At 54.6% G+C, this 22,555-nt stretch overlaps 9 protein-coding genes across 9 annotated transcripts; 6 read left to right on the forward strand and 3 right to left on the reverse strand.

The window, feature by feature from the left end:
* Positions 1-1,916: 1,916 nt before the first annotated feature.
* W97_08086 (uncharacterized protein) lies at positions 1,917-4,668 on the reverse strand (the record flags this gene model as incomplete). Its single annotated transcript, XM_007785955.1, has 6 exons — positions 1,917-2,205; positions 2,258-2,660; positions 2,715-4,181; positions 4,238-4,292; positions 4,356-4,593; positions 4,661-4,668. The coding sequence occupies 6 exons, from the start codon at positions 4,666-4,668 to the stop codon at positions 1,917-1,919; spliced, it is 2,460 nt and encodes an 819-aa protein (XP_007784145.1).
* A 561-nt stretch (positions 4,669-5,229) lies between these two features.
* W97_08087 (uncharacterized protein) lies at positions 5,230-5,578 on the forward strand (the record flags this gene model as incomplete). Its single annotated transcript, XM_007785956.1, has 2 exons — positions 5,230-5,317; positions 5,427-5,578. 2 exons carry the CDS (start codon positions 5,230-5,232, stop codon positions 5,576-5,578), a joined length of 240 nt encoding a protein of 79 aa, XP_007784146.1.
* An 849-nt stretch (positions 5,579-6,427) lies between these two features.
* On the forward strand, positions 6,428-7,178 carry W97_08088 (uncharacterized protein; the record flags this gene model as incomplete). Its single annotated transcript, XM_007785957.1, has 2 exons — positions 6,428-6,664; positions 6,723-7,178. 2 exons carry the CDS (start codon positions 6,428-6,430, stop codon positions 7,176-7,178), a joined length of 693 nt encoding a protein of 230 aa, XP_007784147.1.
* Positions 7,179-7,842: 664 nt separating this feature from the next.
* W97_08089 (uncharacterized protein) lies at positions 7,843-8,478 on the forward strand (the record flags this gene model as incomplete). Its single annotated transcript, XM_007785958.1, has 2 exons — positions 7,843-7,995; positions 8,059-8,478. 2 exons carry the CDS (start codon positions 7,843-7,845, stop codon positions 8,476-8,478), a joined length of 573 nt encoding a protein of 190 aa, XP_007784148.1.
* A 1,256-nt stretch (positions 8,479-9,734) lies between these two features.
* Positions 9,735-11,753, forward strand: W97_08090 (uncharacterized protein; the record flags this gene model as incomplete). The annotated part of the gene is made up of 1 exon (XM_007785959.1): positions 9,735-11,753. One exon carries the CDS (start codon positions 9,735-9,737, stop codon positions 11,751-11,753), a length of 2,019 nt encoding a protein of 672 aa, XP_007784149.1.
* An 829-nt stretch (positions 11,754-12,582) lies between these two features.
* W97_08091 (uncharacterized protein) lies at positions 12,583-15,277 on the forward strand (the record flags this gene model as incomplete). The annotated part of the gene is made up of 6 exons (XM_007785960.1): positions 12,583-12,658; positions 12,868-13,087; positions 13,140-13,304; positions 13,352-13,530; positions 13,580-14,630; positions 14,677-15,277. The coding sequence occupies 6 exons, from the start codon at positions 12,583-12,585 to the stop codon at positions 15,275-15,277; spliced, it is 2,292 nt and encodes a 763-aa protein (XP_007784150.1).
* Positions 15,278-16,310: 1,033 nt separating this feature from the next.
* On the reverse strand, positions 16,311-18,887 carry W97_08092 (aconitate hydratase, mitochondrial; the record flags this gene model as incomplete). The annotated part of the gene is made up of 3 exons (XM_007785961.1): positions 16,311-17,951; positions 18,002-18,787; positions 18,843-18,887. 3 exons carry the CDS (start codon positions 18,885-18,887, stop codon positions 16,311-16,313), a joined length of 2,472 nt encoding a protein of 823 aa, XP_007784151.1.
* Positions 18,888-19,240: 353 nt separating this feature from the next.
* Positions 19,241-19,996, reverse strand: W97_08093 (uncharacterized protein; the record flags this gene model as incomplete). Its single annotated transcript, XM_007785962.1, has 2 exons — positions 19,241-19,640; positions 19,698-19,996. The coding sequence occupies 2 exons, from the start codon at positions 19,994-19,996 to the stop codon at positions 19,241-19,243; spliced, it is 699 nt and encodes a 232-aa protein (XP_007784152.1).
* A 1,384-nt stretch (positions 19,997-21,380) lies between these two features.
* W97_08094 (uncharacterized protein) lies at positions 21,381-22,412 on the forward strand (the record flags this gene model as incomplete). Its single annotated transcript, XM_007785963.1, has 1 exon — positions 21,381-22,412. One exon carries the CDS (start codon positions 21,381-21,383, stop codon positions 22,410-22,412), a length of 1,032 nt encoding a protein of 343 aa, XP_007784153.1.
* Positions 22,413-22,555: the final 143 nt, after the last annotated feature.

A 22,555-nucleotide genomic window follows, 5' to 3' on the forward strand; every position in this document is an offset into this window, starting at 1 on the left:
ATGTGAGGAGGCGTTGGCGAGTGCATTTGCGTGGACGTCATCGTACTCATGAGATCTCCTGGATCAATCGCGTGGTTGGGCTGAGGTTGTAGGTCGAGGAGATGCGGATCTAGGTAGGGAGAGTTGTTGATAGGCTGGTCTTGGTTGAAGCTGTTGCTTGTGAGGAACTGTGGACCGAAAGCTCCGTTGCTTCCAGACGTGTTTCCCAGGTCCAAGAAATTGGGCTGGAAGAGGTTGCCTTGCGGCCCGAAATGAGGACTCGGAGAACCGTGTGGCTGTACGCTTTGAGGATGGAAGAAGCTCTGATCTATAGCGCCCGCCTGTTGGGAAAATTGCTGAGGCTGATTTGCGCCGAGGTACTGCGAGTTGATACCGAATGATGTATGATTCGGCTGATTCGGCTGATTCGGCTGGCCGTTGAAGGTTCCGTTGAAACGACTACTGTCATTGACAAGCGACTGATCCAACCCAAGACCGGATAAGTTGTGCTGATAGATGCGGTGCGGCGATGGTGATGGGGTATGTCTTATACGATTCTGATTGCCCACCGACGGCGACCTGCCCCGCTGCTGGCCGTTCATGATGTCTGCTTGTACGTCTTTTCTTAGAGTATGCGGCATGAAGCCCTGACGACGAGCCGAACTGGAGCAGGCGTGTATGTTTGGCCCGTGCACCGCGGAGCAGACGTAAGCGGAGTGTCGATTGGTGTTCGGCGGTCGAGTACACGATGCAGGTGGTGCCGGGGCGGCGAGGCTGAGTGTCGGAACACAGATGAAGCTCCTGTCGGTCAGCGGTGGGGGCGCAGCGCAAGATCAAGCGGATGCCGTGACGGTGGACGCCGCTATGGCGGCTCGAGGAATCGTCCGTCTCAGAATAGAATCGGGAGCGCTTGCGCAAGACGGTCTGATGGAGTTGTTTCTGTGTTTCAGGGCGCGGATCTGAAACGAACTGCGGAGGAGTAAGCTGCCCTGCGCGTACACGATGCGCCGGTCCTGATACGGCCTCCTGCCGCGCTGGTAGCGACGAGCTAAAGGTGGATGTCGAGCGCGTGAGATTGACACTGGGCGCTGAGGTAAGACGCGACGGGCGGATATGTTTGCGCGCTGAGCGAGAGGGTGCAGGTAGTCAAACTTATGGAGGTGTTGGATCGCTACGACGTTCCTGCCCCTCGACACGGCCAAGACACGTGCAGATGGGTGATCTCTCTAGCGCGGCCGTCGATGTTCGACAGCTCGAAGCCAAGGTTGGAAGGCGTGGAAGGCAGCAATTCGAACAGGATGTCTAAGCCTCCAGGACAGCTTTGGGGCTCTGGGGCTCTGGGGCTCTGGGACCAAGGCACTCTGGGACTCGGGGCTTGCAGAGGAAAAGCAGCGGGGAACGGGGGTAGGCGAAGAGGTGCAACGATAGGCCGGCGGCTGTCAGAAAGTCACTACTGACCGGGTTCTGGGATCCATCAACCTAGCATTCACCGCCGGCCCACTGCATCCCTCGATGCATCTACGAATAGAACAATCAGATTGGGGTAGACAGAAACATAGAACAATCACGATGATGTAACCGGCTGAACAGCTTGTGTTCACGAAACAACGGTGTGTTCGTCGACAGTCCACCAGCACAGCCCACTTGGGGCCGCACAGCCACCCCACCTTACCCCCGGCTTGTCCTTGGCCTCTCCCAAGGCACACTTCTACAGGTACCCGTCTTGTCCTGCGGCACTCATGCGAATCATCTGCCCAGCTTAACGTGTAGGTGGCGTACAGTTCAGGATAGCCGGTTGTGGTGCACGTTGTACAAGTGGAAGCGGCAGCTCGTGGATACGGGTGTTGGCCCAATTGGCAGTCGTTATGTACAGACTACCCGCCTCACGTATGATGCTGCCCATGTCATACCTATACATTATCCATACTAGCATCCTATCATGCAAACTTCATGCCCTTCGCCGGATCCCACCGCGCGTCACGTGAGTGTCCTGGCTGGTTATTGCTCTGCGGCGCGCTCCCGTCATTGAACCTGATCCCCATCTCCGGCGTCCACATACCAGCCGCGACGGGGCCCGGCCCGGTCCTAGTGGGTGTTGGTGCCGCCAGCGGCTCCTCAGCTGGAGGCTTGACCGGATATGGCGGTTTCTGGTGCTCCGCCTTCCTCTGTTGCTGTAACGAGTTGGCCTGCTGGAGGTTCAGGCCGGACATTGCTGTGCTGAGGTCGCTTGGGGACTGTTAGGGAGCTATGGGCTATCTCCAGGAGTTCAGAGACTTACGATTCTATCTGGGACGCTTCCGTTCGCCGCTGGTAGGCGAAGCTGCGGCAGTCGTCCCGGAAGCGTCCGACTATCTTGGCGAGGTCATTGTAGAACTTCCTTCCTACATCGAGGTTCGATATGATCTCTTTGTATTTGAAGTACGCGTTTTCGAGCTTCTGTAGTGCCTGCTCGCGCTGCTTGCTTGAAGAGTCGCCTCGCCGTGCGTTGATGAAGGCTGCATTTGCCTCTCGTAACCGGGCTTCAATCTTCTGCTGCTCCTCTTGCTCCTCTGAGATCATCGCCTTGTCTACGTCGTACGTCTGGAGACGTTTCTCGAAGAAGTTCTCGAACTGGACCGCTTCGATGGTGTGCATGGGGTATTCGCGCTCCAAGCGAGCGGCTTCCCTTAGCAGATCATGATCTGTGACCCGGTCAGCATGGTGGCAGATACGACAGAATTTAGCGCTTTACTTACTGACGTCGTCCTGCTTGGCTTTCGCTTTCAAAGCTTCAGCCTTTCGTCTCCGTCTGGTCTCGAGCCGATTTACTTCGTTCAAGCAACCTCGGAGCCTCCCTGCTTCTCTCTCGACCGCAGGAGTCATGGTGGTCCGGCGGCTGCTCGGTACGAAGTGTTCAAGGTCCCTATCTGTACCGCTCAGGAGTCGAACGTACTCTTCACAATCCTTGATCTTATCTTGCACGAGCTTGTCGCTGTTAGCCGCGGACTTCAGGTAGCCCTCGATCTCGCCTATCTGAGCATATAGCTGCGGCACTGCTTGCTCAGATGTAGGCCGGTTCCATCGGTCGGTGCCATACTTTCGCCTTGCTCGGTCATCTTCTGCAGCTTCTGCTCGTAAGAGGTCTAGGCCCTCCTGAAACATTGCCCGATCGGTCTCCTTCAGCTTCCGAGTCTCATCGATAGACCGATAGAGACGGTTAATGCCGTCCTGCTGGCGTATCTCCTCTGCATGAGAGATGAGACCTGGAGGCAATCCAAGTGGCTTCTCAAGGGCCTGTAGTGAGCCTGGTAGGTTGAGGCTCTTCAACACCTCGTGCATTCTCGCCGTCAAAGCCTCCAGCTCGTCGATGGTCTGATTGACGATGCGGTCCCTGCGATCAGCGTATATGCTGGCTGCGACGTGCACAGAGTAAGGGACCAGCTTCGAGAATAGGGGACGGCCGAGTGCGCCGTTCTCGCCTAGCAGCGATAGCGGATCCGAGAGCTCCTTTGGTACTCTGGCTGCCACCATTGTGGCTCGGTCTAATGTTTTCAGTTCCGGCTTGGGCGGCACTGGTATCAGATAGATCATATCATTGTCCTTCTCAGCCCGCTTGAGGTCCTCCTGCACCCTGGTTTTGAGCGCGTTGAGGTCAGCCAACACAGCCTTGCTGATATAACGTGACTCTCGCAAGGCTTCGTTGACACAACTGAGAGCGTCCCGAAGCCTGGCAACTTCTTCTCCGTACTTCCTCTTCTCCAAGCAGTCGCAAGCGGCTCGGTATTGGGCGGCAGCGGCAAAATGGTGATGCTTAGCGGTCATGTGGTGTATCCACTCGCTTGTGATTGACTCAGATTTGATGCCAAAATCACTGGCCTCGGAGTAGAGGTCGGATACTTTGGCGGCCAACTTGGCTATCGAGGCATCCTTGAGCCCATCTTTCACTGCCTTTTGCCAGAAACATTCCTGTGCTTGCGCTAGAAGCAGGTGCTCTAGACTTTCCAGCGTCATGGTGTCCATGTCTTCTGGCGGTGCTGATCGTAGCTCGGGTACGACATTGATCTTGAGGTGAGAGATAACCCCTGCTGCTAGACAGAAGTAGTTGCAAGCTGCCTTCAAGCCGTCAGATGTGCTCCGATTCGAGGAGGTGGCGAGCTGGCAGTACATTGCGGCGAGGTTGTACACGATGTTTGCTAGCTCAAATCGGAGGTTGTTCTGTGATACTGAGCACACGGTCAGCGCGCCGGGGAGTACAGGTTGGAGGTGAAACGGGACGGACTCGGTCTTTGGGTGTTGTACCCTATTGCGGGATACCAGGAGAAATCGACACCTATCTGAGGCAGGGAGAGATCAGCAGCCTCTCGCGTGGCGTGTCTGTGCAAGCCGGAATCACGTACGTCTATTGGAAATTTCCCTCCCATCCAAACCAGCTGGGCTGCGTACGCCTGCAGCTTTTTGACACCGCTCGTGTGAGGCTCGATGGCGTTGACAGCGCTTGAGCGCAGCTGATCAATGGCCTGCAAGTCCTGCGTGAACATGTCCGGGTGCTGGTCATATTTGGTCGATATGTACTGCTTGATGGCTTCGGCGAGAGATATGGAATGGGTTCGTCGGAACGGCAGGGACAAAATATTGCTGTAGAAGGATTAGCCGTGGCAACTGGACACAACGGGATACGGGATACGGGATACGGGATACTCACGATGCCATCTTGACGGCGCACGTGTGGTCTATCAAGCCGAATCTCCCTTGCAGTTGTTTTCAACTGGTGCCGCGGGGTCCATCCAGTGACGTTGTAGCGAGGGGCACTGCGCAAGGCCAGCAGCATGCAAGTACTCCGTGTCCACTGGGCAAGTCGAATCAGACCAGCCGAGAGTCGACCTCAAGCAATTCACGACTCCATTGCTTCACCTGGTTGAAGACGAGATGGTGTTCCGCTTGATCCAGAAGACAGAGACTTGTGTTTCCCTATTGCACCAATCATGGAGCCGTTCGATCGGCGCAGCACACCATTTCCCACGTGAGACAAAGCCCGTGGATTTGTAACATCAGCCACGTTCGCCGCTTCCTCAGACCTTTATATACTCTCTTTTGAACACCGTAGCCACCAGCAAGTCGAAGATATCGGAAGCCCGCCGACAGACCTAACGCGATTGCAAGCTACTAGCGAACTCGTATTCACAGCGTGCTTCAACTCTCCCGACCGATTTCTGTTCCAGCAAGCCGAGTCGCGTGTCCCCTTCCCCAGCTGGTCAATCGAAGACCAACATCATGTCGGAGCACAATTACAAGTTCAACGTCGCCATGAGCTGCGGTGGCTGTTCCGGCGCTGTTGAGCGCGTGTTGAAAAAGCTGGACGGTATGTCACCGCCTTCCAACGCTTGTCAGCCCCGCCAGTCCAGCGCGTAAACTGGTCCTACAGAACTGTACTGCTTTAGGAGCGTGTCACTGACGCTTCTTCTGTTCAGGCGTCAAGTCGTTCAATGTCTCGCTCGACACTCAAACCGCGGAAATAGTCGCTGCCGACACCCTCGATTACGCCACCGTACTCGAGAAGATCAAGAAGACGGGCAAGACGGTCAAGTCCGGGGAAGCAGATGGCCAGCCGATGGCGGTCTGAGCGGCCGCATTTTAGGCTAGCCATTGAGTCGCAGTGCATGAACATGTACAAGGGGATGCGGGCAGGCGTTACACTCGGCATATGGCAAAGGGAGCTGTCGGGGGAGTGAATACTGCATATATCCCTCCTGGATACTTACAGCGCTCCTATAACGTTGCTTATGGTGCTCTTTCGACAGCTAACGTTTCTGGCTCTTTCTCTCAACCGAGTCGTTGTGGCAGTACTGCGTTGAGCAACCTTCTTGATTCCAACTCACGCAGCCTCGTTATCTCAATACTACTAACATGCCACTGTGGAAAGTGGACTAAGCACTGCGCCTTCAATGGATTAATCGCGTCGATTTTTCGATCTGTTCGGCCGCCGGCTTCACCGCGCGTGGTCAACATGCGGAGATGGGCTGATCTGTCCTAGTGCCGCATTCTAGTTGTGCAATCTCTCCCGCCTTTCACTGTTATGAACTCCCCCTTCTTCTGCTTCCCGATCAGTGTCAATCACCATTGCTGCTCCTTTAGCATTCTAGAGCCAATCACAAGCGAGCAAATACTTCTGCCTGAAAAGCCTCATCAACCTGACCGCGCGTCCTTGAAGTCATCCGAACCTTCTGATGGATAGCAAATATGCTCATACTTGCTCTTCACTCGCTTCTGGGTTGCAAGTTTGGTGACCTGTGGTGCGTTCGGCGACGGGTCTGCGCTCTTGCTCGTGACTCGGACAGTCTCCGATTGTCTATAAAAATATCCTCTCCCAGTGTTGGGCCGACCAGCTTCCATCTCAAGTATTTATTGAAATTTCTCTATTCAGCTTTTGTACATCCATAAGTCCTTGAGAGCGCCTCCAGTACTTACCAATATGTCTTCTGCGCCCAAATCTTCCCTCACTGTTGGTGTCCTCCTCCTCGGCAACGAAGACGTCCAGTACCTAGAGGTCGCACCCGTCGACCTCTTAGCCATGATGCAACCCCAGTACATCCACGCCTTAGGAGCGTCGGCACTGGCAGAGAAGGGTGTCAATATGGACATCCACTACATCAGCGAGACAGGCGAAGGTCTCTTCCCACTCACTGCGAACGCGAAAGTGGCTGTTACGGTAAAGACAAACAGCCTTGCGTATCCTTTGATATTGCGCTGATCCTCTACCAACGTAGGACTCCATCGAGACGAGCCCAGCCCTCGACGTCCTGATGATCCCCGGCCCACCGCCCAACTTCGTTGCCTCCGAAGCCGTCGGCGCTTTCATCCGCGCCCAGGTCGAACATGCCACTGCAGTCCTCAGCGTCTGCACTGGCATCATACCGCTCGCGCAGTCGGGCGTGCTGAAGGGCAAGACGGCCACTGGGCCGCCGCCGCTGATCCTGACGGCGCTAAGACACGGCTTCCCCGACACGAAGTGGGAGGACGAGCGGCGCTGGACACGTGACGGCAATGTCTGGACGAGCGCAGGCATTACGAATGGGCTGGATATGATGGCGGGGTTCATGAGGACGTATTATGGGGATAGGCCGCAGCTTGTGGAGCTTGTGCTGGGGGCTGCGAATGTGTGGGATAGGCCCGTTGAGTATCGGGAGGAGGAGAAGAGGTTTGGTATGGGCCTTGGGCAATAGGGAGATGTAGCCAGCACACTAAATGGTTTCATTGATGGCGCGGTCGTTTCCTCCTTCGTATCAACGGACATAGCATGCATCGCACATTAAGCAACCGGTCCTCGCTTGAGAATGATCCAGTTGCTTAAGCCTCCGAGCCCAGAATCCTGATCGTTGATGTGGCAGACTCCAGTCGTCCGGTGATGATTCCGCTGCAGGCAATAAAGGCTGAGGGAAATTCCCAGCTCCATTCACGGGCTTCCGGCATGCGGGTGAAGTCGGCCAGAGCGACCGTCGCACGAACCAATCAGCGAGCGTGAGGTTGAACGGCTCTGCAGATCAGGCTGTGCGGCAGCAAATTCCTTGGTTCCGCCGTTGTCCGGGGCTTCGGGAGAGCCAGGAAAGCTTTGTCTGCCCCGTCCAGAACATCACTAAAGTACCCACCAAGTACCTCTTTATTTCGACCAGGTCGTGTGCTCTCTTCCTATTTCCATCCACTCTGCTGTCCTTTTCGCCTTTGAGACAGACGATACTCATACCAAAAGCACGCGAAACCCGTCACGTCCAACACCTGCATCTGTACTCGCTCCGCCGAACCAAGCGAATCTTCCAAGTTCTTGTTTTCGACGAGCTCAAATTTTGACACCTCTCTACCCTAACGCACACCACGCGACACGCATATAAAATGAAGGTCTTCGCGTCGACGACCGACTTTGATTACTCGTGGGAAGAGGTCTCGACAGCAAACTGGCGGAAATACTGTCCCTGGAACGAGAAGACGCCACACGTTATTGCAGTCGACACTCTCTCCCGGACGGTAGACCCAGAGACAGGCATCGTAAGTCTTGCCCCATCCGCGTCGGTGAGCTCCGAACACGTATGCTGACACGACCATCTGCAGCTTCGAACAGAACGCCTAATAACCTGCAAACAATCCGCCCCTAAATGGCTCAACTCCTTCCTCGGCGGCCAAGACACCTCTCACGTCTATGAGACATCCTACGTGGACCCGAGAAGGAAGAAAGTCACAATGTGCTCGACGAACATGACCTGGTCGGACCTGCTCTCAGTGCGCGAGACCGTCGTCTACAAGCCTTCGCCTGCCGCACCGAACTCGCGGACACAATTCCACCAGCACGCGAAGATAACGGCGTTCTGTGGCGGCTGGCAGAAGATCAAGAACAGCATCGAGCAGTTCACCGTTGAGCGGTTTCAACAGAATGCGGTGAGAGGGCGGGAGGGATTCGAGATGGTGCTGGAGATGAGCAGAAAGGTGTTTGCGCAGGAGCGGGAACGGAGACTTGCGGAAGCGAGGCTATGATCAGTCACCATCACCTCGAACCTGAAGACAGCGGTTCACGCAACCACCCGCACGCTGTTGAGTGGGCGGCGAGTCGCCCTTTTACGAAGATGACAACCACCACTACTCGACTCTCCTCTCTTAGGCGCGCTTCGTGCCGCCATCAGTTCTCATCTCCGACACAGCCGTCACCTTCTCCGTGTTTTAGCGCTTCGTTTGCCGCGTTCAAGCGCCTCATACGGGACCGGCGTTTCTTAGCGATGCATCATCCGAACAAAAGTTGTGGGATCTGGCGTTCAGCATTGGCGGCGTTGTTGCGTGCTTTCCGCCCCAAGAGGCTTGCATATGTAGACGACTTATTGAAGTCAGCAACTATGGAAAGAGACGATAGACTAGGAACAGATGTAGGGCGTGCGCTATGTTCGCGGCGTCCACTGCTCTCGAATCGTGCATTAGAGCAGCTGCCGGCGACGGCGGTATTGGAAGCACTATTCTCCAAAGCCATGTCCATCTCTTGCTGTGGTGTTGCAAACTTGACAAGGCACTCTCCAAATCCCGCTTTCGCCCTGCTTTGAAGCTTACCCAGGTAGAAACGATGTGATTCAGTGTGGATAAAGCACTTGTAATAGTAGACGAAACTCTCCCAGAATGCGATTGCACTCACGCACCTTCCGATGCCCCAACACGACTTCATTGTTTCTCTGTGCATTTATGCATGTTTCGTAAAAATACTAACTGGACGAAGAAGGAAGGCCGGAACGGAGATCTGCGAGCGAGTTGCTCCACATTTTGCGCTTCTGGATTGGCGGAGAAATTGGCTGCCTTTCGTCCCTGCAGGCAACCCGAAAGCACGGTGATTGCTGGAGAAAGACACCACCATGTCCGTTCTTCACGTCCCAGACTCGTCGTACCGGGCCGGAAACACCACCATCTTAATCTACGGTGGGCTTCAGTCTTCGTGCGGGCGTTACTCTGAGTTGTCTCTTCCACCTTGACTTACTGTTAGGACGGTCACAGCATTGGACTGTGTCTGAGATTCTACTCATTGTACCTACCAATCACAGCATAATATTTCGTTACAGTGCTGGGCGCAAACTAGAGGTACATGCTCCTTTCAAGAGCATACCTTGACACTGTACTTGCGCATGAGCCACTCCTTCAACTACCGGATATGCAAACGTCGAGCTTCGGAGTTCTGCAACTCAACACCCCTCGCCGCGTTCTGGTCCCGCGGCCACTGCGCATAAATCGCATCTACTACTACGGATAAAACCCCTATGGCTACTAAGCTCCAAACAAGCACCGCCGTTCCGGCACTACCAGAGAAGACGGGTGTAGTCGAAGTACAAGAGCTTGGGAAAGTGAACAAGCCTACGTTGCTTGTAATATACGGTCAGGGACAGGAAGAGATCGTCAGTGTGATCGCGGATGTCTTGGGTCAGCCATGGATACTCGTCCAGACTCTCGAGGAGGCGGAGGCCGTCGCGGAAGAAATAATCGCAGGCATCCTCGACACCAGTGCAGCTCCCGGTCTGGAGGGTAGAAGTCGAACCGGCTCGAGGCTGGTGATAAACACACACTGTGTAGACGGAGATCAGGAGCTGAACGAAGTCGTGAGCTCATACTGCGACCATGAGTATCTATATACCCAATCGCCGTTCTATCGTAGAGATGTTGCGCGTTTCTTTGCCTTCATACTTGGACAGAGCTATCACTACGAAAACCTGGCGAAGAAAGCAAAGACTACGCTTTTGTCGATGACTTTTCCAGACGTCCGTACGGCGTTACCGAACCTCGACATACTGTCAGTCGGGGCTGACGTCGTGGAGCTGCGCGTGGATCTGTTAAAGGAACCGCTCGCGGACGGATCATTCAGCCCTGTTCCAAGCCTCAAGTACGTTGGCGAACAGTTCATGATTTTGCGTCAGCGAACAGAACTGCCGATAATCTTCACGACAAGGTGCACGAACGAGAACGGGAGATTCCCTATGGACAATCCCGACCTCTTCTTCACCTATCTCTACAAGGCCATGCAGTGGGGCTGCGAGTACATCGATGTTGAGCTTTGGTTACCCGAGCACATCCGGCAGCGCTTGGCTGAGAGGAAAGGGCACAGCAAGATCATATCCGCATTTCACGATTTTTCCGGAAACTTCAAGTGGACGTCTCCTCAGGCGCAAGAGCTGTTTACGAAGGGCGCCGTCTATGGAGATGTTGTCAAGATGATTGCCTTGATTCACAACATGCAGGACAACTACGAACTCGAGTACTTCAGGTCGACTATACAGTCGCAACACAGCCATCCACCGCTCTCGGGACTTAACATGGGTCCTGTCGGACAGCTCTCACGAGCGCTGAACAAGGTTTTCACACCCGTCACTCATCCTCTGCTTCCGATGATTGCCGCTCCTGGCCAACTGAGCGCTGCCGAGATCAACTCCGCACTCCACAGCATGGGTCAGATGCCGAAGCTAGACTTCTACGGCATTGGGAGCTTCCGCTCGACTACGCAAGCCATGTTTTACGAGAAGTGCTTCAACGAGCTGAGCCTGCCTCATCAACTCATGTTTGTCGAGAGGAAACCGAAGGGCTCGGTTGAGGCTACTTTGAGGCGGCCAAATTTTGGTGGTGCTTACATCAACCCACCACTAGCTGTACCTGTGCCGTACCTTCCGTCGCTCTCTGATGCGGCCAAGATCATCGGACAAGTCGACACGGTCGTCGTCAACTCCAGTGGCGGATCTTCTACATTCACCGGAGAGAATGCGACCTGGAAAGGCATTCGAGCGACGCTGAGCCGAGATTTCGTGCCCTCAGCGTACAGCGGCAGAGCGGCCTTGCTGCTGGCCAGCTCAGGCGCAGATGCAGCGCCGGCCATATTTGCCCTCAAGAGTTTGGGCATCGGGCCTGTGTACACCATCGGTTTCAAGATACAAGGCTCGCTCGCCATAGGAACGCAGCCGGTGAGGTCTGTGGAAGACGTCAAGGTTCTCGAGCAGCCGTTCGCACTCATCTCTGCTCTTCCGGCGGATAAATCTCTGTCAGTGGGCCCGCTGCTCAAGTACTACAGTGCGAATGGGAGAAACGGCAACCGCAGTGCGGGTAAGGTCTTTGTAGATCTTGCGAGCGGGCCCAGGAAGGTCGACTCGCTAGGCGTAGCTGCTTCTCTGGGCTGGACGGCGTATGGCATTGCTGATGTCAGTGCTTGGACTGCAGTCGAGACTATGAGGTTGCTTGTTGGGCAAAATGTGCCGTATGATTTTGTAAGGCTTGCATCGGGGCGGAGTTTGTACTGATGTCGGATTTGGCGTATCTACAGCCCTTGAGTATTTTTCGACTTGAGAAAGATGAGGATTTCCCAACTTGATCGTCAAGACGTTGCGCGCTATATGTGAATATATACCCCTTAGTGAACCCACATATCCTCCCACCAGGCAAGGCAGCAAAAGTCCTGCAACATGCCGAGGTGCAGCCGCCTGCTTCAGTTTCGTAGCAATACTCAGCATATCGCAACCGAACGATGCTGTTTTGCTTTTAAATTTGGTGAGATAGTTGTAGAGATCTATACGACCTCGCAGGTCAATTTTCTTTCCGTATATATAAGGGGTTGAACGGATTTTTGAAGGACCGGGTAATTTACGGGGTGTTGCAAGACTTTTGCTCCCTTGCCTGCCACGCAACGCCTGACGCTGGCGTCGGCTAATCAACGGCATACGGCACTTCCCCGGATTTTCGAGGGGAAAACCGGGGTGGGGTTTTCGTGCCTCATTCGGATAAACTTGCGGCTGATGCTTCGTAGCTCCGAATTGAAACCTCGATATCATATGGAGAGTCTTTGACGACTGTTTGGAAAGCCCTGGGATCCCAAGGGCTTCTGCGCGTGAGATGTATACAGAGTTCGAACGGAGACACACACGCTAGCCCTGCTGATGCCCCCTGCCAGCCCTAAAGTCATCCCCGCCTCGCGTGCTCAACCAAGTCCACCGTCGACTTGCTTTGCATCAAAACTTCATTTCCTCAGCTGCATCAAGCTCTAGTGCTGCGTCTTCGAATTCTTGTACAGTCCTGCTATGTCTTATTGCCTAATACCTTCCTTTATTACGTCTGGTTCTCTCCAGGGTCGTCATGTCCAGACCCCAAGTCGGCATCGGCCGACTTCCCACTAGGATTACCAGCAACGAGCCAAAGGAAGCAATGAACTGTAACAGTTGCCGTAAACGAAAGGTCTTTCATTCTTAGGCCATGCGCTGCCGTTTATGTTCCCACTAATTATTCTTCAGATCAAGTGCAACCGCGTCCGGCCTACCTGCGAAGCATGCCAAGTATTCGCCTGTGCTTGTGTATATGGTTAGAGTCTTCCCTGCAACTGCTCTATTCAACTCCTGTTTGCCCTAACATACCCGAATTCAGATGCCGTTCCGAAAAAACGCGGACCGAAGACGGACGTGCTCGAAGCACTCCTCAAACGCGTGGATGGCTTAGAAAAGCGTCTCCAGAATGAAAAACAGGAAGACTCTGCCGCCGATCCGTTAGCACCAGAGACTGCCGTTGAGGTGCCAGGCACTTCCGCGGATGAGTTCGCTCAAGGAGCGAATGAAGGGACGGTCGTTTCGTTGCCCGCGGAACCTAGGTATTATGAGCTCCGACAACGTTTTCTTTGATTACCGTCTCACACCTTGCAGTCAGCATGCACCCGGACTGCTCCAAGACGCACTGCTTGATGCGTACTTCAGCAAAGTCCATGGCAAGCCGTATAGCATTGTTAATGAAGCAAGCACACGGCAACGAATTCAGAACAACCAGCTTCCGCCCTATCTTATCTACGCTATCTATGCTGTTAGCTCACGGTAAGCAACATGCGGGCTAACCAATGGCCTCTCACTGACTGTTTTAGATACACATTCCCATACGATGGCTACAATAGTGCAGATCGAACGGGCGAGGAATATGCTCGGCGGGCGCGCTTCGAGCTCGACACCGATGAACCAACTATTGAAGCACTGCAAACTCTTCTCCTTCTGGCTCAGGAGAGCTATCAAGCCGGTAAAAGCAGAAAGGCGTATATGCTTCTATGTATGCTTCTCCATCAATGGAGAAGTACCTCTACTGACTCGGAGAACAGCATTAGGAATTAGCATGGCTTTTGCGCTGGATCTACACAGGGAACTACCGTTGGCGTGGCAAGTATCATCCACTGATCGCGAAATCCGTCGGAAGCTTTTCTGGGCTTGTTACCTCATGGATCGATTCTCCGCATGCGGATCGAAGCGTCCATCGCTCATTGCGGATGAGTCTATCGTTCTACGACTACCGTCGTGGCAACCTACTCCCAACTCAATACCCGTCCAAGGCGACTTCTTCCCGAATGGCTCCAACCTACATTATCTGAGTGGCGCCGGTAGATGGATTCAAGGCAGTACGGGGATGCTTATAGGTATAGTCAAGACACTGGGCACAACCAACCGCTATCTTGCTGCCGGCGGAGTCAAAGGCGATTCTCACTTTCCCTGGCACTCGTCATCAAATCTATCCAAAGTCCGTCAAGAACTTGATACGTGGGCATCCGAGACCCAAGATGCGTTTGTGTCTCTTGACACTTTGTTTGGACAGCCTGATAGCACGATTCTCGTCCTCAGCAAGCTGGTTTACCATCTCATCCATTGTCTTCTATATCGGCCTTTCCTTCCGGTTGACTTGATCGAACTGTCGGGGACCGGGCAGCACCAGTCTTGGCAGATTGAAGCTACGAACCTTTGCTTTCTACATGCGAATGCTATAGCTGAGTTAGTAGAGATCGGCAAAGCGTCCTCCACTATCGTATGGCCAGCCTTTGTCGGATACTGTATTTGCACTGCTGCGACCATCCATGTACACGGCGCCCACTACGAAGCACGAGAGGGAGATGTGTTCTCAGCGAGCAGCGAGTTTCTCCTCCGAGAAACACAACAACTGTCGGAGCTTCGAGTGGTCTGGGCAAGCGTGCAACATCAGCGCGATACGCTGCAGATGATATACGGAGCGCACACGGAGCTGGTCAGGTCTCTTGCTACAAACCCAATGAGGTTCTCGCCAGTGTTTCAGCTTGAAGACTTCTTCGACCGATACCCAGGACAAAACTTCGATGGAGCTCACCTTAGCTTTGCTGAGCTCGCGACTGAAGCTCCGCTCCAGAGGTACGTAAATGCCTCGTTGCTTCAGATACTATGCTAACATCAGTAGCGCTGCTAGCTTCGGTCATGGTCGGGCCGGTAGCGTGTATATGGGACCGAACATGCAAAGTGCGTCAAGACTGTCTCAGGATGCCACCATCCTCCTGCAAAGGACCGAAGACACTCAACCGAGTACACGACCAACGAAGAAAAGGAGGTCGACTACCGTCAAAGATTTGCCGCCAACTCTGGAGACAAAGGCCAACGGCGAACCGTCTGTGTCAGGTACTGCTACCATCCCCTCCGAGGTCACCGAACCTCAACACCAACTCCCCAACACAGCAGCCGGACCAAGCGACGAAGGCAGCTTCAACCCAGATCTCGCACATCTCACTCCCTTTGCACCTTCCTTAGCGCCCTTCTCGCCGAACTTCAACTTCGGCACGCTAGGCACAGACTTGTCCTTCGAAAACATGAACAGCTTCGATCCTATGCTTGGTGCACCTACACCGTACGACCATCAAACGCCTGGCGCAGCCAGCGCTGCCGGATCAACCCATACCGATTTCGACAAGGACCCTTTCTTAAGCTTGCTAGAACAGCTGGCGGAGAATGAGCATTCGAGGAGTGGGCCGAGCGAGTTGGACTTCTTCCTCACGGGGACTGGTTAGCGGTGGCAATCTGAGTTTGAGAGTCTACCGCAGCCTCGCATGTGTGGCGGGCCTTGTTGGGGTCGGATCCGAATATATTGCTTACGGGGTCGTCCGTTCGGCCAGGTACCTCCGATAAGATCTAGGCTGCGCTGGAAGGATACCGCCGATATGCTGAAGCGTCGCTAACCCTGAAGCTGGTGGCAAATCTTGAGAAAAGCACTAGGAGTGCACAGTCTATGATTACTTTGGGCTGTTCCCAGCGTCCCGCTGCGAATGTGTCGCTTGGACATCCTCGTGGCTAATCGGAGGCGCTTGCAACACAACTAGGTCCATCAGCACAGCCCTGCCGAATACGAGATTGTCCACCGTGCTGTTTGCGGATTCTACTCAGCCTGCCACAACCGCCAGCCTTGTCACGTGTATAGCGTGGGCTAGCTGTAACGTCGACGTCCTGATCATTGTTGTACTAATAATTCCCACCTTTCCGTCATATGAGACGGGATCGGTCATTCCCCACTCCTCTAATCTCGGAACCAAACCTTGCCGCTATGGATAGATTGAGCATCACCACAGTAGAATACCGAATCGATGATAACGATCTTTCAAAGCTGGCCAGCGCAGAAGTTACAAAGACACTTCCACCTTCGGTCGCGGAACCTGTCCCTGGCTCCCTCTTTCCTCTGGGCCAGTTCCCACTGGCCTCGATGTCTTGGGCCGAGTAGAAAGGGATCCGCTTATGGACGTCTGATTAAGTTTGCCGGTCCCTTCAGCACTAGGTCGCAGATAGTGAAGCTGCTGTGGCGGAACCGCTCATTCAAGACGAAACCTCCGTACTCGCCCGCTGAGGAGGGGGAGACGGCGTTGTGGGGAGACGTGATAGGAGTGGCTATCATGCGGATTTCATGCACAGAAGGACCATGTAGATTGACCTGAAAATTCGCAAGGCGGCTAACGGAGGAATGAACGAGTGAATGGCTTTCAAGAACCTATTCAGCTACCGAGTGCCCTCTTGTTTTGCGCTATTTGACAATTCTTCGCTCAACGCCCCATTTCAGTCCGACAGCTCCGCCTCCCTGGTAACCTCCTCTCTCGCCTCGCTCGCCTTCCGCGCCAGCAGATTCAACGCACTTCCCGCCACAATGAACCCGCACTGGTCTTCACTCAGCGTATGCTTCGTCTCCACCACTATCTCCTTCCCATCCCTCTTCTTGACCCTCAGCCTCACCTGCCCCTTCCCACCACTCCTCAGCACATCCAGCAAGCCTTCAGTGCCGGCTTCATCGCAAGCATCCAAGAGGTCATAGTCCGCCTCGTTGGCGAATGTGAGCGGCACAACCCCCTGCTTCTTCAAATTCGTCTCATGAATCCTCGCAAAGCTCTTCGCGAGGATGACGCGTCCGCCCAGGTATCTGGGCTGCAGCGCCGCATGTTCCCTGGCACTCCCCTCGCCGTAATTGTGTTCCGCCACCACAACCCACTCCCTCTCCTGTCCCTTCCACCTTTTCGCGAGCTCCGGGATCGTGGCCTGCGACCCGTCGACGTCGTACGCCGTGTTCGTCTCGCCCGTCGCCGCGTTCACGGCGCCGATCAGCGTGTTCTCGGAGATGTTGGGCAGGTGGCCTTTGTATTTTAGCCACGGGCCGGCGGCGGAAATGGTGTCGGTCGTGCATTGGCCTTTTACTTTGTAGAGGATGCGGAGGCCGGAGAGCTCGGATTGGGGGAAGGGCGCGAAGGGCTCGAGGACTGCGAGACGCGAGGAGTGCGGGTCGATCTTTACCTCGACGGTCGGATCCGCTTTCCCGGTCGTGGGCAGGAATGCGGGATTACCCTGCGCAAAACCTGCGGAGGGCAGCTCCTCGCCTCTTGGCGGCGAGAAGCGGAAAGGTTCGCCGGAGGGCGTGGAGAGCGTGTCGGTCATGGGGTTGAAAGTCGTGGACCCGGCGTAGGAGAGCGCGGTGACGAGTTCGGGGGAGGCGAGGAAGTTCATGGTAGCTCTGTTACCATCGTTGCGGGCGGGGAAGTTGCGGTTGTAGGACGTGAAGATGGCGTTGCTGTCGCCCTTCTTCACGTCGTCGGTGCGCTTCCATTGCCCGATGCAGGGACCGCATGCGTTGGCGAGCACCATGCCGCCGGCTGAAGAGAGTGTGTTGAGAGTTGAGTCTCGCTCGAGCGTCGCACGGATCTGTTCACTGCCGGGCGAGATGAAGAAGTCGGCTTTGGGCTTGAGACCTGCGGCTGAGGCTTGCTTGACTAGGTCTTCCGCGCGGGTCATGTCTTGGTAAGAGCTGTTCGTGCAGCTGCCGATGAGGCCTGCGCCAAAGGTCTTGGGCCAGCTGTTCACTTCGACCATGTCGGAGAATTTGGAGAGAGGGGTTGATAGATCGGGAGTAAATGGGCCGTTGATATGGGGCTCGAGTTCGGATAGATTGATCGTGATGACTTGGTCATATTCAGCGTCGGAGTCTGCCCGGAGCAGGTTCCGTGCATCTGGCGCAGAGGCGATTGTGCCGGCAGCGGCAGCTATCGAGGCGCGATGCGTAGCCTCTAGATATGGTATATGGCGGGATGAGAAAGGAAAGATGGAAGTCGTTGCTCCGACCTCGGCACCCATGTTGCAGATAGTGGCCATGCCGGTGCAGCTCAGCGTCTCAACGCCGGGTCCGAAATATTCGATGATGAAGCCAGTGCCGCCCTGGTCACGGTAAGAATATATTGCGAAGACAGACTTCTACGACCACTCACCCTCACTGTGAGCCGGCCCGCAAGGTTCAGTATGACATCCTTCGGGCTAGCCCATCCGCTCAACTCTCCCTCCAATCTCACTCCTAATATCCGTGGTGCCTTCAACTCCCACGGCGCATCAACAAGCGCATCCACCGCATCAGCGCCGCCGACACCGATAGCAATGGCTCCCAAACCACCGGCGTTCGGCGTGTGGCTATCCGTACCCAACATCATCAACCCCGGCGCCGAGTAGTTCTCCAGCACAGTCTGATGGATGATGCCCGCGCCCGGCGGCCAAAACTCAATCCCATATTTCTTTGCCGCGGACTCGAGAAAGTCGTAGACCTCCTTATTCCCCTTTATGCTCGCCGGCAAATCCGTATCCGCGCCCTTTTCTCCGACAATCATGTGGTCGCAGTGTATACTCGCCGGGACAGCAGTGGTAGGCAGGCCGCAAGTCATGAATTGCAGCAGCGCCATCTGCGCCGAGGCATCCTGCATGGCAACTCTGTCGGGCTTGAGCTTGAGGTTGGCCTGGCCGCGGATGCTGGCGCCATTTTGAGTGTTTGTGAGGAGGGACTCGGCGGGGCGGTCGAGGTGGGAGTAGAGGATCTTCTCGGCGAGGGTTAGGGGCCGCTTGTCCAGAATATGGCGGACTTCTGCGAGCTTGGAAAGAAGTTTAGGGTAGGGGGGAGTGCGGGAGGAGACGTCGGCGGCGGCGGGAGAGGTAGAGGCGTGGGCAGAAGCTAGATGCCGGTGTGGTGGTAGTGGGCGTAGTGGGCGTAGTGGGATGGCCCTGCTGCTCTTGGAGCGCGTTAGTAGGTGCACTATGAGGAAGAAATGCCAGCATAGACAGTACCTTTACAGCAGGGCGGCTAGTCACCCTCAATGCCTGGGCGCGCATGTTGAACGGTCAGGGCAATGGCGCTGTGTTTGCAACGCGGCGAAAAGTTGCCGGCAAGAAAAGTCGTGTGAGCTCGCCGGTGCGGCAAGGGTCTGGCGCCGACATCGCCGAAAATTCGGAGCTGCTGCGTAATGGATGTCATGTCACTGGATGCAACATAGGACGACGGTTAAGTCGTTATCCGAGTAAGTAGTCGAGTCACACATACAACACTGGACTTGGATCGGCCCAGCAGCCAGATATCTCATTATTCTGACTTCGAGTTTAAGCTTCAGCGTCATACTAAGACCTCAACGAACCACTAACAAGCTGAATGCTCGCGGAGACGCTTCAAGTATGCTTCCATCCACTTGTCATTCACGTCTCTCATCGGCTGGTGCATCAGCCACGCACACTTCAAGTGCGTGAAACGCAAGGTCGGTGTAGCAATCCATTGACGACGCCCAGGGGCCTTTCTCAGTCTTGAGGTCTGGGCCGATGAAGAATTCCGGAGTCTCCTCGTTCTGATACAGGCTTCCAATCTGGTCGAACTTGAACGAGGATAGCGTAACCTGAACTTCGGCCGTTTGCTGCCTGAACCTCCAGTCTTGTTCAGGTGTGCCAAACAAGTCTGAGTAGCCATCTCTCGCCATCCATAACTCGGTCGCTACGGTATCATCAATGTAATCCATCAGAACGTGCGGTGCCCCGACGTTGTTGGTCGGATCGACGCTGTAGCTGTAAATCTCTGGCACAGGAATTGATGTCTTAGACCTTTTTGATGGATGCAAGGTCAGCAGTAATTTCGACATGGCCTGGAACGTGGCTTACTTCAAGAGCTTCATGCTCGCAATTTCTACCTTCAGAGCGCAGGCGTTGTCAAGCGCATCGCGGCTATCGACCGCGTTCAGCTCTGGTAGTCTGAGCCTTGCGATCCAACTGGTCCCGTCCGCAAAGGTGATGCGTCGGACCGTGTTGAGGTGACTCATTGGGAATTCCTCCCTAAACTCGCAGGAGATACCATTGCGAAGGCTCGAAGCGAGCAAAGTGAGCACATCCCACTTGACGGCCGCAAAGAATGTGGTAGCTCGTTCGTGCAATTCATCATCAATTTCTTGTTCAGCGCCCATTCAAGAGGCACTTCCAAGCGGAGCACCTGGAGCTTCGTCGATGTCATATTGGTCAGTTTTGCCAAAGATAATTATGCAACCTTTGAAGTGTTGTACAGACGTTTCTGTGTTTCGTCTTGGTTGATTTGGAAGGTTGCTTTTATGCAAAATTTTGCCAGACTCCATGGAATGGGAGACGGCTCCTTTATAAACTCGAGTGTAGATATGGCAATGGAAATCTGGGAGAAGTATCAGAACCAAGGTTCTGCCAAACTTAACAGGTTGACTAATATAAATATCGTACCAAGAGTAGAAACCAGCTCTTGCACAAACAGCCTCACCACAGTCTCCAGCAGGGTTTGCTGCTCGGTTGTGCTTTCCAGGATGACGCTCACATGAGGTATTCAGCTATGGTTAATAGAGGGTAGTTTGGACTGTAAGCAATTGGAGCAGTCCGGCGGCTACAATCTCTCGCTTCTCAACCTTATTCGCAAGACAATGGATATATCGTCTTGTCATCGGTAATTGGTGTGAGTCAGAGCTGGTAAAGAGTAATCGACCCAAGAAGTTAGACCCACATTCTTGAGTTCGATCCTCTTCTTTGAGTCATACCTCGACTGTTTGAAGCAGCACATAAACGGAGACCGGTCTCTGAGGTATTGAGTTAACCAGGAGCCTCTGCTAAAACGAGGTAGTCCGAGGGGGCTTAAGATGGGTGCCGCCCTGGTATGTGCACATGAACTGTTCCGAACTTCTTGTGATTCGTCTCGAGGCATCATTGTCTTCGATGTTCTTACTTGAAAAGGCCTTGACACTCTTCGGTCAGGCCTCACATCGCGCTTTATGCGCGTTTACTCTAGTACTACGAGGTCCGTCGGGTCCCAAGGATGAACCTGCTCAGACAACCCTTTTCGCGGAACTGCCTCGAGACAGCTAATGTGCATTTAGCCGTCCGACACATGCCAAAACAGCATTCTAGAGGGCTGGTCGATTCTTTCCTGTATTCTATACTATATAATAGCATGACTATGTGACTGTATTTGGACTCGAGGAAGACGGCAAAAGAAGATAAAGAGAAGCACCTCGGGATATGAGCCGCGGATACTGGACACTGAGATTACCAGCCGCTCGAATGCTTCGGTCCGCATGTTGAACGGTTATGGTGAGGCTTCTGCTTCGCTGTTCGAGGCCGCAAAATCTAACAAGATGCAGGGAGGGGGTTCTGGGTGGCATATCACGTGAGTGACTGTGGAAGCTCTCTTTCTTGTGCTGCAGAATACGCCGTCGAAGTTGTTCGTACTGAGGTGTACGCATAGCCGTCCAGAACCTCAACACCACGCTCGTAGATCGGTACCGAGCATCAAAAGTTACATCTGACTACGCTGTCACTCCGAGCCCTCTTGCGATGCTAGTTCGCCGATCCCTAGGCCGCCAATCCTTCCTCCACCTCCCTCCGCAGCTTCGAACCACCCTCTATCGCCAATCTATCCGTCCCTTCCACTTTCACATCCCCCAGATCCAATTGCCCGACGTCTCCACCCACCTAGACCTCGCCTGCGCACTCCCTCATGCCGCCCTCACCGCCCTCCACGCCACCGGCCTACCTTGGGTTATAGTACTGCCCCTCTCCGCCTTCCTCATCCGCGGCCTCATCCTCGTTCCTGCGCTTTCAATCCCCGCTCGGCGGGCCACGCAGCGTTGGCTTGATATCCACCCACTCAAGTCCGCCTGGTCCAACACCATCCGGAGACGTGTGCTAAGAGACAGCGGAGACAAGGGACCCTCGCACGTGCAGCGAGAGGCGAACTTCAGAGCAGGGGCGAAAAAGATAAATTTGCACTGGCAGTATAGGGCAGGGGTATATAGGAGACTGGTTCCTACGTTCGCGCAGTTCCCGGTGTTCCTGTGTCTGGCGGAGACGGTGAGGAGGATGTGTGGCGCCAACGTGGGCTTGTTGGGATTGATGTTCGGGAGGCAGAAAGAGGCCCCGACGCTTGAGGGCTGGCAGGATACTACGGCTGGCCAAGAGGGAGCTATTGTAGCTGCCGGGCAAGAAGGTGCTGTGGACGCTCCTGTACAGCTGGCGCCGTGGCTGGAGCCGAGCATGGCGAATGAGGGGGCTTTGTGGTTCCAGGACCTTACCGTGGCCGACCCAACGCTGACGCTGCCGTTTCTGGTATCGGGAATCATGTTCTTGAACCTCTGGAGGGCCTCGGTGCAGGCTAAGGGGTCGCGGAGGGAGTCATTGCCAGCCAAAACGCTGCGTCGTACGCTGCTGCTGCTCACGCTCGCTATCGGACCGTTAACGCTTAATGTTCCGGCCGGTGTCATGGTGTACTGGCTAGGCAGTTCACTGTGCGCTATGACAACTGGAGCGTGGTTGGACAGCAGGTACCCGCTGAAGGTGCCGCCGAAAGCCGCTAAAGGCCGTAGATGAGGTGCCTGACTTGGGTGCAAGGGGTCAGAAAAACGTGTCAGGTATGCTAGGAAGTAGAAAACCTCTTGTCTACCACACAGTGTGCGCCTATGGAACCAGCGCCACTTTTCACGAGCGCGGATGTCAGCATCACCCCTTCCGTG

Source organism: Coniosporium apollinis, assembly GCF_000281105.1.
Source record: "Coniosporium apollinis CBS 100218 chromosome Unknown supercont1.49, whole genome shotgun sequence".
In the NCBI taxonomy this organism is placed as follows: Eukaryota; Fungi; Ascomycota; class Dothideomycetes; genus Coniosporium; species Coniosporium apollinis.